The sequence below is a fragment of the Cyphellophora attinorum genome, assembly GCF_001299255.1.
Source record: "Cyphellophora attinorum strain CBS 131958 chromosome Unknown Contig38, whole genome shotgun sequence".
In the NCBI taxonomy this organism is placed as follows: domain Eukaryota; kingdom Fungi; phylum Ascomycota; class Eurotiomycetes; order Chaetothyriales; family Cyphellophoraceae; genus Cyphellophora; species Cyphellophora attinorum.
Window position 1 is genome coordinate 102,744 of NW_017253266.1, and position 13,911 is coordinate 116,654.

Consider the following 13,911-nt stretch of genomic DNA (forward strand, 5'->3'; position numbering starts at 1 on the left):
TCAATCGGATGCCTGCTTCCCGTACTCCTCTATAACACTGCGCGGCTTTTGGTATTTGCCAATGCTCTTGTACGCACAACCCAACTGGAAGAACTCTGGGCCTCCGACTTGCAGGCCTCGCTCCGTTTCTGTCCAGATTGGCGACGCCGGCATCCCAATTACTTTGACTCGCAAACCGTAGCGAAGCTCTGGCGAACCGATAGCCTCACCATCCGAGCCAACCATGCTGATCAGATCCGGGACTGTGCAGAGAATCTCTCCCTGTTCGTCGGTCTGGCCTGGCGAGACGAGCCGTGCTGCGAGATACTCATTCTGGAAGGGCACCACCAGATTGCGGGTCTCAGCTGCAGATGTCTCCTCTTCCTGCTCATCCGCAGATAGTGGTTCAATGACGCAGCGACCAATGGTATATCCTCGGGAGACGTCTCTTGTCACATCGACCACCTTTCCCGTGTACAGTAGCGTAACTGGTGTGATCCCGGCAATTGCATCAATGAAGTCCACCTTCGTCTGACGAGCCAGATGAACCGCTTTCCCAAGATACCATGCTTGTGATACGGTGTTGGGGATGGCATAGTCCTTGATGATCCTGCCTGAGAACGGTGCGGCCGCACAGCCGGTGGCTGTTCCCAGTTCCACACAAGCAGTCCTGATGAGACCCTCAAGCTTGCTGTATGACTCAGTTTTCATTGCCACCACAGTATTGCCCTTCCCGTCAGCTGTAGCACATGGACATGCGGCACATCCGAACAGATATGGCGATGTGTGTTCGATGGTTGGATATGCTCTGCCCATGAGATCGGCATCAACAACAGGGCGATCATAGTGCGCAGATGATGGCAAAGTTATGCACCCGTTGCCTCCCCCTATCTCGACGGCAATAATGCCAGTAAAGTCTGAGTAGCCCATGATCTTGTTGACCGTGTCAACCGCATCGAATATTTCAGTCCCTGACGAAAGTCTCTCATTACTCACACTCGGTGCACCGTAACCCGCTCCTTCAACGACGACAGCATCATCAGGGAGTGACTCTGGTGACACGACACGTATTCTGCCCATGCCATGCTTTTGTAGCTGTGCCAAAGTCTGCAAGGCCACATTGTAGGAAGAGCCGCCTCCTCCAGTTCCGAGTATGCCAGCACCACATGCGATGAGTTCGACATCGACAGGTGAGATGATCCAGGTATCGCCTTTGACCTCGGGCCTATACGTGTTGAGGTCCACATTGAGAGAGGGTCTCGCGAGACTCCCTTCACGCTCTGTGAGCACCTCCCGTTTGCTGGCTTCGTCATCAGGGCCGGAGGCTTCCTCAACATCATAGCCTTTTACCTCCGCAGTAGAGTTCTCTGATTGGGTAGCCTTCAGACTTCCCACTGCCTTCACAACAAAGCGTGTGGCCTTATTGGTCACGTATTGCAGTGGCAACTTCTCTACCTTCACGATCTCAACGTCTTTCGGATCAGCGCCTTTGACAATCGCTTGTTGGATCGCTTTCTGCCTCACACCTTCAAGGAGCTCTGCCTCGCTTCTCCCGGCGGGGATCACGATTTCATCAACGTCTCCGGAGACTTTGGCTATGGCAGCGCCAACGGCGTTGGCAGCGTCGAAATGAGGTGGACGTAGGCACTGCTCGACTTCTTCCAAGTCCTCAGTGACAAGAGCGGCGCCGCCTCCAACCAGCAGGCAGATCACTGGGTCAGAGCTGACCTTCATGGTGTCGATTGCTCGTTCGATGTGCCGCTTGATTTCCTGCTTGGCAGCTTTGATCTGGTCAGGGGTTATGTGACTGACTTTCGAGGAGTCCCCAATTTCGGCCTGACCAGCAGCAACAATAATATCAGTGGTTGTGAGTACATCCCCACCAAATACAAGAGCATCTTGCTGTAGACGGAGCGCGACTGAGTCCGGCCCGATCGTTGTCTTCCCGTTGTCATAGCGCACACGGCTGCCGCCACCCAGAGCTATGCTGAATACCTCGGGCATTGAGAAAGCAGTCCGGACCCCACCTACTTCAACAAAGTTGGGAGCTTGCCGGGGAAATCCTGACGGCAGAAGAGCACACACGTCGGTTGTGGTCCCGCCGACGTCGGCAATGACGAATTGCTTGTTGCTGGCGATCTCTGAGCCTGGCCAAAGCCTTGCAGGAATGCTGCCCCCATCAGTGAATTGGTTGGACCACTAGCGAAGGTCTTGATGGGAGTCTCCGCAGCGGACGCAGCATCTGCTAACGTGCCATCATTCTGAGTGATATACAGTGGACAATTGAGCTGCAATTTCTTGATTGCTCGCCGGAAGCCTGCGATCGTCTTTCTGGCGAATTTGAGGATCGAGGCATTCAATATCGTTGCGTTCTCCCGCTCAAGGAGACCTGGGCCACCAATAGTATGAGAGCAGACGATGTCGAGCTCTGGAGCTACTTCATGCATGATCGCCTTGGCTCTTTCCTCGTGGATGCCTTCCGAATCCAGCGCAGAGAAGACTCCGACCAATGCTACTGCGGTGATGCCAGCAGTTCTGATCTCGAGCGCTGTAGCCTTGAGCTTCTCCTCGTCTAAGTGATCAATTTCTCGCCCATCGATTTCCAGACCACCAGGCAAGTAGTAGTGAGGTCCCTGAATCACATCTTTTAGGGCGTAAGGAAAGTCTATGAATGGTTGAAGACTCCGTGTGTAGGGGCCACAGAGTCGAACGACTGCGACTGGGCTGAGACGTCTCCCATCACGCTCGACGACAGCGTTGACAAAGTGCGTCGTCCCAATACAAACATTGAGAATCTTGTTTCGGTCCACCTTTGAGGCGTCCAAGACATTTTCTATCGCGGTGAAGATGCCGTCTGTCACGTTAGGAGTTGTCGGAGTTTTGTAAGTACTCACAACCCCTCGTGAAGGGGACTGATCGAGGCGACTAACATCCAGCAATGCCGAATCGGTGTTGCTCCCGCCCACATCTACCCCTACCCTGAACATGTCGTCGACTGGCCGCGCACCTGCCCAGCGGTATCGGAGCCCAGATTAGGTAATCAGATAAAGGCAGAACACCTAACCTACGCTCAGACTTCGACTTATTCTCAGATGCAGCAGAGCCTGTTTTCTGTACCTGCGCAATTCAGTCTATCGTCGTTGTGAGTACTGCGACAAGCACTCCAGAGGCCGCGCGATGTCCAGGAACAAAGGTCGATGGACCGGCCACGCATAACTTTGCACCGCTAGTCTATGGAGGTGCCCACTCCTGCTTCGGCGACCTTCGATACAGTTGCCGACACCACGAAAAAGGTCACGCGCGTGGGTACAGATTAGAGTGACCCTCAAGCGACAAGCGCGTCGAGACAACGTTGTTGGTCTGCAGTATCAGACCACTTTGGATGTTCTCGAACCGTTGCACAACGCCAGAACAGCGCTGGTGGTCGAATACTAAGCTTCAGCGTGCTAAATGGCTGCATCAAGGCGATCATTTTGCCCACGCATCTATGCTGAAAGCAGCTTGGCTTCACGAGTGCAAGTGGAAAACCCGCCTGGAGATCCCTGCATACTTCAACATTTGCTGGTTTGCGTAGCATATCATTGCGGAGATGGGCGAGAGGAAAGATAAGTTAATATGCCCTCGGCATCTGCACGTTGGGTTCAACCGAGATAAGACGTCCTCTACGATGTATCTTGTCGCGGACTGGCGGATTCCTATATAACCACATTATGGTCTGGACCCTGTCCTGCGAAGGTTAAACTGCTGCCGCGAGCCTCGAAGACCCTTTGTATTTATGAAGTGGCGAACTCACAAGACCTGCTAATAGTTCCCTCTGTTGTCTTCAAAAGTCCTACTACGACGGATCCTGACACCCAAGGCAAGCAACTATGGGCTTGAAGGCTGTATTCAAGCGCTTGGAGGTCGCTCATGAAGGGGGCACAGCGCCTTCTCGCTGGATAAACAACGACATCAAACCCATCGAGAATGGAAGAAGGACTTGGACGTTTTGGACGTACAACAACCTCTGGAGTTAGTATCACCCTACTGGATTGAAACCGGTGCCCTTGGGCCCTATTCTCATGACTGACCGTGCGACAGTACTCACGAACACCAACATATCGAGTTACATGGTAGGAAGCTCGTTGATTGCCCTCGGCCTCACCTGGTGGGAAGCAATCATTGCGATCGTGTTTGGGGCACTGATCTCCATGATCTATATCGTCCTCAATTCTACGCCGGGTGCCTTCTACAACCTTGGCTTCCCAGTCGCCAATAGGTACACATGGGGTCTATATGGATCTCAGTTTGTGATTGTGAACCGCATCCGTAAGTCCGAAGCGTCTTAATGAGTTCCCCGGGTGCTGAGGACTGCAGTGCTATCACTCGTCTGGTATGCCGTTCAAGCATGGATCGGCGGCTCCTGCGTCTATGTTCTCCTTCAATCTATGGCCCCGAATCTGGAAGAACGCATACCGAACCACATGCCAGCATCAACAGGCATGACAACGTATGTCATTCCTTTTTCTGATCCGAATCATTGTCGGGTAGAGACATAGTCTCGGGCGTCGGAGACAATCGCTTCAGAGGCCGCCCAGACCACCTCTTCATCTTCCGCGCAAGATGTCTACGTACCCAGCCATTCCACAACCCCATGGCTTCTTCACGATTGGCTGAGCTTGGCTCTGATGCCTCTGCTTTATCTCTTGCGATCTCCGACCTCCTAAGTCCAGGCTGACCGATACCGTCGAACAGGGCCCAATTCGTTGCGTATATCGTCTTCAGTGTCATATCACTGCCTATTATCTGGATCCGCCCTCACAAGCTCACGAAATTCTTCTATGTATCCTCCTCGACCGTGCTGGTGTTCGAAGTCGTTCTCTTGATCTGGGCCTTAGCACCATGGGCTCGGCTGGATTCGGCGATACTATCAGCTCAAAACCCGCAGTAGAGGACTCTTCTAAAGGCTGGGCTGTGGTCTATGGCATCATCAGTACCATCGGAGGTATCTCGGCTGGCATCCTCAATCAGAATGACTACGCGAGGTTTAGTCGCACGCCAAAAGCCGCAATCATGGCACAGGCTATCTGCCCTCCCATTTACGGCGTCATCACACCGATCGTTGGAATTCTTGTCACAGCAGCAACACAAGAACGATATAGCGAGGCCCTTTGGAACCTGCCATCTCTGCTGTCTGCTGTGCAGACGACTGGTGGCGCGCGATCTCGCGCTGCCGTGTTCTTTGCTGCGGCAGCGCTCGTCATCTCACAATTTGGTATCAACATCCCCGGAAATGCTCTTTCTGGAGGATTCGACTTCGCGGCGCTGTTCCCGCGCTATATCAACATCCGCAGAGGCGCCTACATTACCGCGCTACTGTCTATGGTGGTAAATCCCTGGCAGCTACTCGCAACTGCGTCGACTTTCCTCGCTGTGTTGTCCAGCTACAGCGTCTTCCTTGGACCTATGGTTGGACTGATGTGAGTAGCCAAGCAAAGCCATCTCAGGGCATGCCCGTCCAATTTCAGGCCGCGCGTATCTGTTTGCAATTTCATAGAATGCTGACAAGAACACAGGATATCGTCGTATTATCTGGTACAGAAGCAAAGGATCAATGTGGACGATCTTTTCCTGGGTGACAAAGAGTCAATATACTGGTATACCATGGGCATCAATTGGAGGGCCATCGTTGCTGTAAGTTGCCCGATGTCACCTGCTCGAAATAGACATTGCGTTTCACACGCGTCGGAAAACGATGCATTGATATTTGGCATTGACTGACTTCTCTGCACAGTGGGTCTGTGGTGTCATGCCTACGTTCCCCGGCTTTCTCAGTGCAGTCAGCCCCGGAATCACTGTCAGTACCGGCGCGACTCGGCTGTATTACATGTGCTTTCTCGTGGGATCCCTTATTTCGGCTCTGGTATTCGTTGGTCTGCATCACTTTGTTCCAGCGAAGGCACACCGAGCGTGGGTGGAGGGGCAGAAAGAGGTTGATGGAGGGAAGTGGAGAGAGAATATGGTGTACTACAGGGAGAAGTGGGATGCACTCGCCATTGAGCAGGGTTCCATGGTGCGCGACGCTGACACCAAGGGCCTCGATGAGACCGTGAAGGAAGTCTAGTGGTCGGAAGAGACACTGCACCCACCTGTAACGAGGTGAATCGCTCAGAGCAGCATACTCTCCGATGTGCACTAAAGTACTTGAGTAACGTCCTTCCCACCAACCCGAGTATTCAGCTACAGTGCTGTAGAATCCCCTCTGCAGAACAATCCAAATGCAGGTCGCGCCGCAAAAGTCTGGGCATATGCAGCCACAAAACGGGTACCGGTGGTGGCACGGGATCCAAAGCGAAATCCTGCTTCTCGTCCCGCCCGAATTTCCAAGGTTCCAGTGGCATGCATGAACGAGATGTATTGCGTCACACCCTGACCTTTATCGTTGCTTCGCCCTACCCATTCACCACTTGAAGTATACTCACGATCTTTTGTCGAAAGTATACTGAAACGTATAACTGCAATACAACATGGCGGCGGATTTGATGACGAAACTTACACAGGAGGGCGGAGGAGAGTCTGCGGAGGTACGCTACCACTGAGATCCCTAGTAGACCCCACACTTGTTGCCTCGTTTGCGTTGGCTGACTTTATTTGCCCACGACACAGTTCTTGAACGATATAGTGAAGCTGCTATGGCCGAACATAAACGCAGCCGGCTCCAAGATGGTCAAGGAGATCGTGGAGCCAATGTTCAAGACCATGCTCCCGGGACCACTCTCAACTCTCCAGTATGACTATTTTCCTTTTAAATCATCTGGTGTTGAGGCGCGGCCACTGCCGATGCTCAGATCATCCGTGAGAGACGGTGGCTATATTCTCGACCGTGGCGCTCGTGTCACGGATGGCTGGCCACAATTGCTGGTCAGCGACGGAGAACAGCTCTTCAGCCCTCTTCTTTGTTCATGACTGGAATCGTGCTCATTCGATAATAGCTTTACTAAGATAGATCTTGGGCCTGTTCCTCTGCGAGTGTCAAACGCAAAGACCACAAAAAGCGACGTCGATGGCATCAAGCTTGATCTCAACGTCGACTGGGTTGGTAAAGCTGACATCGAGATGGACGCGGACTATATCCCAGCCCTTGGTGTCGAGTCGATCGAATTGCATGGCCGTCTCAGTATACTACTTTGTCCGCTGACCAACGTCATTCCACTGGTATGGATTCCTTCTCCCTATCGTTTGGACCACTAACAGAACCTGTCAGATCGGAGCGGCGCAGATCTCCTTTGTGAATCCACCAGTCCTCAAACTGGATTTCACAGGTGCTGCCAATGTGGCTGACTTCAGCCTGATTGATGACACTGTCCGGGGTATTATTCTGGGCATCATCAACAGCATGTTCACCCTGCCCAACCGCTTTCTCCTAAAACTCGACGCCAATGCCGACTACTTCAAGACCTACCACTACCCCGTCGGCATGCTCCGCTTGACGGTCGAGAAAGCACATGGGTTTTCCGAGGAAAGCAAAGGTTCAGCTCGCCGGCTTTTCAATAAGCTTACCGCTGCCGCGCCCGACTGCTACGCTAAAGTCGAACTTGGTGGAGAACCGGCGTGGAACACACAAACAAAAAGCAATACGCACAATCCTGCCTGGAACGAGGTACGTATACCTGTGATTCTGGATCGGGCGAGGCACTGGTCTCCCGGCTCTGGTTCTTCTTCATACTTGTTCAGTCTGACAGGTGCAATAGACCCACGACTTCGTAGTCAGCGACTTCGATCAAATGGTCAAGGTTGACGTATACGATTCCGACGTCAATTCCGACGATCAAGTTGGCTTGGGCGTAACCACAGTCCGCGAGCTCCTCTTGAAAGGCGGCAAACAAGAACTGCCACTCCTGCTCAAGGAGAAGGAGACATCTGGAAGGGTGAACATATCCGGGCAGTTCTTCAAATACGTCCCCGACGCCGGCTCCCTGACGGCCTCTGACCACAAGGGTGATGGCCGCCTCTCGGGGATTGCCTCCATCCTGATCGCCAGCGCCTACGGGATCAAAGGCGAGCGCGAGAAATTGAAGCCCTCTGTGGTAGTCACATGGGGCAAGGACCAGCGCTTCCAAACTGCCATAAAGGCCGACGCGCCAGGGACGGACATCAACAATCCCTCCTTTGACCAGTCATTCCGCATCCCCATCACGACGGACCTGGTGGGCAGCAATCCCGATAGCTTCAGGATTGCACTTTTGGACGGAGAGCGGGAACTCGGTGCTGCAGACATCCCGTTCAAGCAAGTGGCGGAGGCCAATGACAGGGTACTGGCGCAGAAGTTTGATGTGGGCAATGGTGCGACTGTGAGGGCAAGCATCCGGGTGAGAGGCGTGGTTCCGGGCGAGGGTCCACCCGCGCAGAGCCAGCAGACGTTACCAAGTAGGTCGAAGTAAGAAGAAGTGTTGGACCAGAGGTTATAGACTCATGGACAGGGAAGAGCGTTGGGGAATCTCGCTGATAGCTTACGATGTCTGATGATATGGCAGTCGAAGAATATATTCGCCCACCTGATAGCTACCGGTTTTGACACAGACCAGCAATTCTGATTTGATGCTCGCGTACGGCAGACATATGCTCGGTCTGCCGCTCAAGCAGGGCTAGGACCTTGATTTACTCAGATGTCGATCCACTCGAGGTTGGGCTCCGGTTCAACGTAGATGGCCGACACTACACGAGGCCGGATGATAGGACCACTTCGAATTTACCTGGCATTGGATGACAAAGGACCATAACCAAGACCGGATGACAAGGTCTTCCAACGTCACGGCTCCGACTGAACGCACGCCGGGAATTTGCGACGCTTTGGTCCCAGCCAGACCTGATAGAAAGCTGAACAAGCTACCAGGCCGTTCGGGCATACACCGAGCGTTTGCAGCACTTCTCGTAGACTTTCTGTGACTCGCAGCCAGGGCGGGCTCTGCAGGCTCAAATATTCTTGCAGATCGAGCCGACAAGTTTCAGATGAGCCTCACCTGAGCGTTGAGTCGCAAGACCGACTCATGAATATTTATCCTGCTAGGGAGGGCGCTGTGCGGGATACACAGAGCCTTCATTAGAACAGAGAAAATCTCCTGTCTTGGCCGGGCAGCTGGGCTACACGACATAACCCTATTTCATCGGCATTCCCGACCATACAATGCTATGGCCGGACTCATAACGGGTGCCTTCCCCTCTGCATAAGCAGCGCATTCAGCGATGTGTTGACCTTCCCGAGCTCTCTGCTATCTATCGTGGCACCAGTCAGCGGACCGGTCTGTGCACGTGCCGGCGGTCTCGGCTGGAGAGAAGCGTTCGTAATCGTCCGCCTGATATCAGTGCTCGATTGTGCAGCGTTGGAGTAGTAAACCTGCGCAGGACTCCATGTACTGGCCGGTCTGGCAGTAGTCTTCTCTGCCTGCACCGTCTCAGGCCCGTTCTGGGCGACCGCTGTGTCTTGCTGCCGGCCGCCTGATCTCGAGCGACTTGTACTTTCAGGTCCACGGTCTGCGCTGGACCTCCCTCTCCTTTCCTCTCCGCCATTGCTCCCGCCCTCGTCATCCGTTTCATCGAACAATGGTTCGTCTGGATTTCCATATTCCCTTCTGATGCCCCTGAGTACTAGATCAATTCCTATGTTCCACAACGAACTGTTTCGGTCGTCCGGAATAGCTAGTTGGATGAGCTTCAGGGCCACATGGATAAGCACCTTCAAGATGAGCGGTCCGAAGAAGAAGCTGATCACCATGGAAATTCCCGGTAGGACGACCAAGGTCAAGGGCCTCGTGATGGCGATGATCAGACTCTTGATGAAGAATTTGGCGAACCGTCGCCGAAAGGATTCCTTCTTATCGTGCTTGTCTGTTGCGCTGTTGTTGGTTGCCTGATCTGGAAAAGGCGCCGAACCGGTCGCAGCTTCTTCGTCCGTCGAATTGCGGAGTGAGGAGTTAACATCAGCCATAGAAGCCTCGCCCGACCCTAAATTTGAGTCGGACTCGTGGGGTCTCTTGTTGTTGTTTTTGCGTTCTCTGGCTTTGCGTACGTGTGCTTCCCACAGCTTATCCACCACCAGCCATCTGGTCAACCTATAGACCAGGAAGCCAAGGAGCAAGAAGCCAACAGCTCCTGCTGCAGAGAACCCGAGAGACCTCGCGCCGAGGCCAACATTGCCGTGATCAGCAAACATTCCCACGAGGAACGATCCTATGGCAGCGGCAATAAACAGGTAAGATGTCAGTCGGAATAGAAACCGCGACGTCCAGGGAATCAAGTGAGTCTGGCGGAAAGCCCTAGTCTTTTTATCCGTCGATAGCGCCTTTGCCTTTGCTCCTGGAGACATACATATCAGCAGACTGCGAGTTTGATGGGGCCTGAAGTGAGAGTGTCGACGATGGAGTGCCAGTAGGAAAGCACGGACTTACGCCTGAATTCCTCCTCGACGGTTCGTCTCATACGCAACGAGGCTGGCTCATGCTTCAGCTTTTGCATGTACAGGCTCATTCGAAATGCAATCAAGACGATGGTGCCCAGTGTGATCACTATACCAGCCCAATCCCACAACAGGGGTCCAAGTACGTTGAAACGTGTCGACATACTCAAAAGGGAGCAGGCCATCGTCAACGGGAGGAAGATAGATGCTACGAGCGTCAGCAACTTGAGTGACGTAGCCTGCCTCTTATCCAGCAGATTGTTGCCGCGAAGGATGAACGCGTCCATGTCGGACTTCAGGTCTTCCATGGTATTCTTAAGTACAGCTCTTCGATTCTTGCTTCGGAGCTTCAGCTCGTCGAAGCTACGGCGACATTGATCGTCAAACTTTGCTGCAAGCTCGATAGACTCGACGCACAGCTCACTAGACTGCACGAGATCTCGAACCGCCTTCGAGAAGTCAGAGATCAGCTCGAGGTCCCCGACTAATGGTGTCTCTTTCTCAGGCACTCCGTTAGAATATTCCGGTGGCTTCCACGCTCCAAGATCACGCGTCCACTGAATGAAGCGTATATGAGACATTATTGTTGCATCCAGTAGATCAAACGTCACGAGCCTCCGCCCCAGGCCCAAGTCCCCACGATGAAGCCCGGCTGCGCAATGGGGACTTGTCAAACGGTCCCAGAAGTCATCAGCTAAAGGGCTGAAGTACTGGTATGCTTGGAAGAATTGTCCAGTAGAAGTGGAGAAGAAACGTGCCTCGACTTCAAGCGAGTCGTCTCCACTTCGATCCATACGGATAGTGTTAGGCACGGTGTAGAAGGGATACAGCCGTCCGTTGAGTGTCAATGTTTGCCTGTAGTCTTTGGCGCGCTTGCGCCAAATGATGTCGTCTGCTTCCCCTGAACCGTTGGCGACGTTGGGATCGAACATCAGATTGACGCCAATTGCGAGGAGGGCTTCTTGAGTCTCAGCGCACATTCCCATTACATGAAGCGGATCCACGCTGCTACCTCCTCTATATTCCTGTTGAGCGGTTAGTCAACTCGGAGGAAACACCCGCTGTCTAGGCTCCCAGGCAGCTGTTCTGATGGGCGCAAGCGCAGTGTGGACATCATCAGATGCTGCAGCAGGCACACGTTAAATAATTGTGCATGCACTGTCGACAATGCTAGACCTCTGCAATGAAAGTGGGTGGGACCTACAGGCCAATTTTCTCGCAAAAGAGTGCTCGTGTGCCTCACATACACCATTGAATCAGTGCTTCTCCGGCGGGTGGTATGTCTACCGGCTGCTGGCGCTGAGCGTACAGAATGCCGCCGGACTCGATCGGAGCTAGCTGATCTTCTGCGTCCGTCAAGGCAACGTGATCCCTCGGACCCGCACGTGCTACACGAAGTTGATCGATTTGTCGTATAGGTCGTCCAGGGGGGTGCTAAATCGGAGGTATCTAATTGCGAACTGGGTGGTGGAAAGCCGGTACCAGGGCTGACCTGAGAGGTGCTGGAGAATCGTGAAGCACCACTGCCGGGACCGACTTGGGGGGCTCTGTGACAGTAGTTGCACCTTGTACACGTGCGATTGCTGTCCATGACCGGGCCACTGGCGAACTCGAGCTCTGCGGTCATGTATAAGATGATCCTGATCGAACCTGATTCTGAAGGGCAAGGAAACACAGGACTGTCCCCAAAGGATGGCGTTGTGTAGCAGTAGTGCTTCGACAACACACCAGTTGAGGAGAAATCTAAAGCCGTGGCGATGACTTTCTTGTCTTCGGCGTATGGATCCAGTGGTTTGGGCCGACGGTTCAGGAGAAAAAGCAAGGCCGAGATGAAATAGATACTAAGGCTGTCGTCCGCATGCTCATTCAGTAGCCGAATGGCATTTTCAATGTCTTGTTGATCAACATGTTTGATCCGTTGCTTTCGAAGCGGCCTTGGTATCGACTCGCTCCTCGAAGATTCTGTCATCCTGTGAAGGTTGTCCGTGCCTCGTGCTTTTCAAGCGCACCACTATTCTGAGCGACATTGGCGCATCGTGGTGGTCGTGGTGAGCTCCGATATTCACAAGTATCGAGAGTTCCAAGATCTGGTCGTGAGATATGGGTTGATCAGGCTGAGCGCCAGAGTCCTCTTTGGGGGAGTGAAACTCGTGTAGAGCTGAATGCTGCTCGTATTGATTCGGCCGTGGCGCGTCTTCAGGCCTGCCCATTGGGCAATGCGCCTAAGCATATCGGGTCTAGGCTACGCATCAGCGGTGTACTAGAGCTTTCAGGGCCAATTGACACCGCTCAATCAGTGATTGCAGCCCATAAAAATCGTCAATGGCGGCGCGGCGCGCCAGGGGCCGCCTTGAGGCAGACCGAGTCCGCGAACCCGATCAACGACGTATACATCGTGTCGGTAGCCTTGTGCAGAACGGCTGCGATGGATAATATAGGGAGACCGAGAGCCTGCGGATGCGCGCCGTACTTCCCGCGGTCCGGCGGCCTCACATCGTGGAATTGTGAACGACTTCAAGCATTTGCGTGTCGGGAGATGCTCTCGACGTAGTTTACGAATTTCAAGTTTCAATAGGCTAGTTATGGCGGCTTTAGTGTCAGGATCAGCGGGTACCCGAAGCCTCACCGTCGACTGCTCCAGACAGGAATTGAGTTCAAACGCGACAGGCTCGTCGACGTGGTCGAACAGGTTCGCTCTGATGGTCGCGACTTCTTCTGAGCCAAGACTTGGAAGACCACGACGAGGAAGGTGCTACTGGGCCACCCTGTATGCTGGCGGACCTCACCCATCAGCTTCAGAGTCGCCGCGAGCGTCCGCCTGATCCTTCGCAGAACCTTCATGACAGCCTCAGCATCATCGGCTTTGACAAACAGATGATCGTGATAGTACGCGCTGACCGGGTTCACACTAAAGCCCTCGCCAGCCAGCTTCGTAGCAATGTGTGCCATGAAGCCTACAGCATCGAGACTCGAGTGCACATCCAGAATGATCTGTCGACTTCGGTAGATGTAATGCAGCTGATGCTCCGCCGCGACGTCCTCCGGAAGGATAAGAGTGACGCCTTCATTTTCGCGAAAGGTCATGATTGAGGATTGAAGAAGCGAAGATAGCTTAGGACTAGACGGGGCGAGTGTGACGAAGACGAACGTATGTGTGGTGAGGGTGGGCTTCAGTGTTGCTAGGAGCTTTACCAGGGATGTCTCGCCAATTGGCATTGTGGTGCCTGATGTTGTAGAAGGATCAACGAGGGGCGTCCAAGGTTGCTGTACTTGCGTAATGGGATGAGTGGCACCCCAGTGATAGATTCCGATAGATATAGCTGCTTTCGCGGACGAGAAGGACAAGATGAGGCACGAAGTCATTTACACGAATGAGTCTTGGCATTCCTTCTCGCCGCGCCTGTACGGGTATGCATTTAAGTACTTCTCCTCAAGCTCAGACTCAGATGCTTCTTTTCTACTGACCAGTCGTCACCCGTACGGCCACCCTATAGTATCTC

General features: G+C 53.4%; 6 protein-coding genes across 6 annotated transcripts; 3 read left to right on the top strand and 3 right to left on the bottom strand.

The window, feature by feature from the left end:
- Window positions 1-1,983, bottom strand: AB675_4770 (uncharacterized protein; the record flags this gene model as incomplete). The annotated part of the gene is made up of 1 exon (XM_018144932.1): window positions 1-1,983. One exon carries the CDS (start codon window positions 1,981-1,983, stop codon window positions 1-3), a length of 1,983 nt encoding a protein of 660 aa, XP_017995552.1.
- A 23-nt stretch (window positions 1,984-2,006) lies between these two features.
- On the bottom strand, window positions 2,007-2,966 carry AB675_4771 (Hydantoin utilization protein A; the record flags this gene model as incomplete). The annotated part of the gene is made up of 1 exon (XM_018144933.1): window positions 2,007-2,966. One exon carries the CDS (start codon window positions 2,964-2,966, stop codon window positions 2,007-2,009), a length of 960 nt encoding a protein of 319 aa, XP_017995584.1.
- Window positions 2,967-3,848: 882 nt separating this feature from the next.
- Window positions 3,849-4,517, top strand: AB675_4772 (Allantoin permease; the record flags this gene model as incomplete). The annotated part of the gene is made up of 3 exons (XM_018144934.1): window positions 3,849-3,990; window positions 4,060-4,287; window positions 4,336-4,517. The coding sequence occupies 3 exons, from the start codon at window positions 3,849-3,851 to the stop codon at window positions 4,515-4,517; spliced, it is 552 nt and encodes a 183-aa protein (XP_017995620.1).
- Window positions 4,518-4,860: 343 nt separating this feature from the next.
- AB675_4773 (Uracil permease) lies at window positions 4,861-6,082 on the top strand (the record flags this gene model as incomplete). Its single annotated transcript, XM_018144935.1, has 3 exons — window positions 4,861-5,438; window positions 5,535-5,652; window positions 5,753-6,082. The coding sequence occupies 3 exons, from the start codon at window positions 4,861-4,863 to the stop codon at window positions 6,080-6,082; spliced, it is 1,026 nt and encodes a 341-aa protein (XP_017995614.1).
- A 403-nt stretch (window positions 6,083-6,485) lies between these two features.
- Window positions 6,486-8,399, top strand: AB675_4774 (Extended synaptotagmin-2; the record flags this gene model as incomplete). The annotated part of the gene is made up of 5 exons (XM_018144936.1): window positions 6,486-6,542; window positions 6,625-6,916; window positions 6,965-7,173; window positions 7,223-7,618; window positions 7,710-8,399. The coding sequence occupies 5 exons, from the start codon at window positions 6,486-6,488 to the stop codon at window positions 8,397-8,399; spliced, it is 1,644 nt and encodes a 547-aa protein (XP_017995542.1).
- A 758-nt stretch (window positions 8,400-9,157) lies between these two features.
- AB675_4775 (uncharacterized protein) lies at window positions 9,158-13,627 on the bottom strand (the record flags this gene model as incomplete). Its single annotated transcript, XM_018144937.1, has 3 exons — window positions 9,158-10,311; window positions 10,404-11,436; window positions 13,193-13,627. 3 exons carry the CDS (start codon window positions 13,625-13,627, stop codon window positions 9,158-9,160), a joined length of 2,622 nt encoding a protein of 873 aa, XP_017995621.1.
- Between the last annotated feature and the right edge of the window lie 284 nt (window positions 13,628-13,911).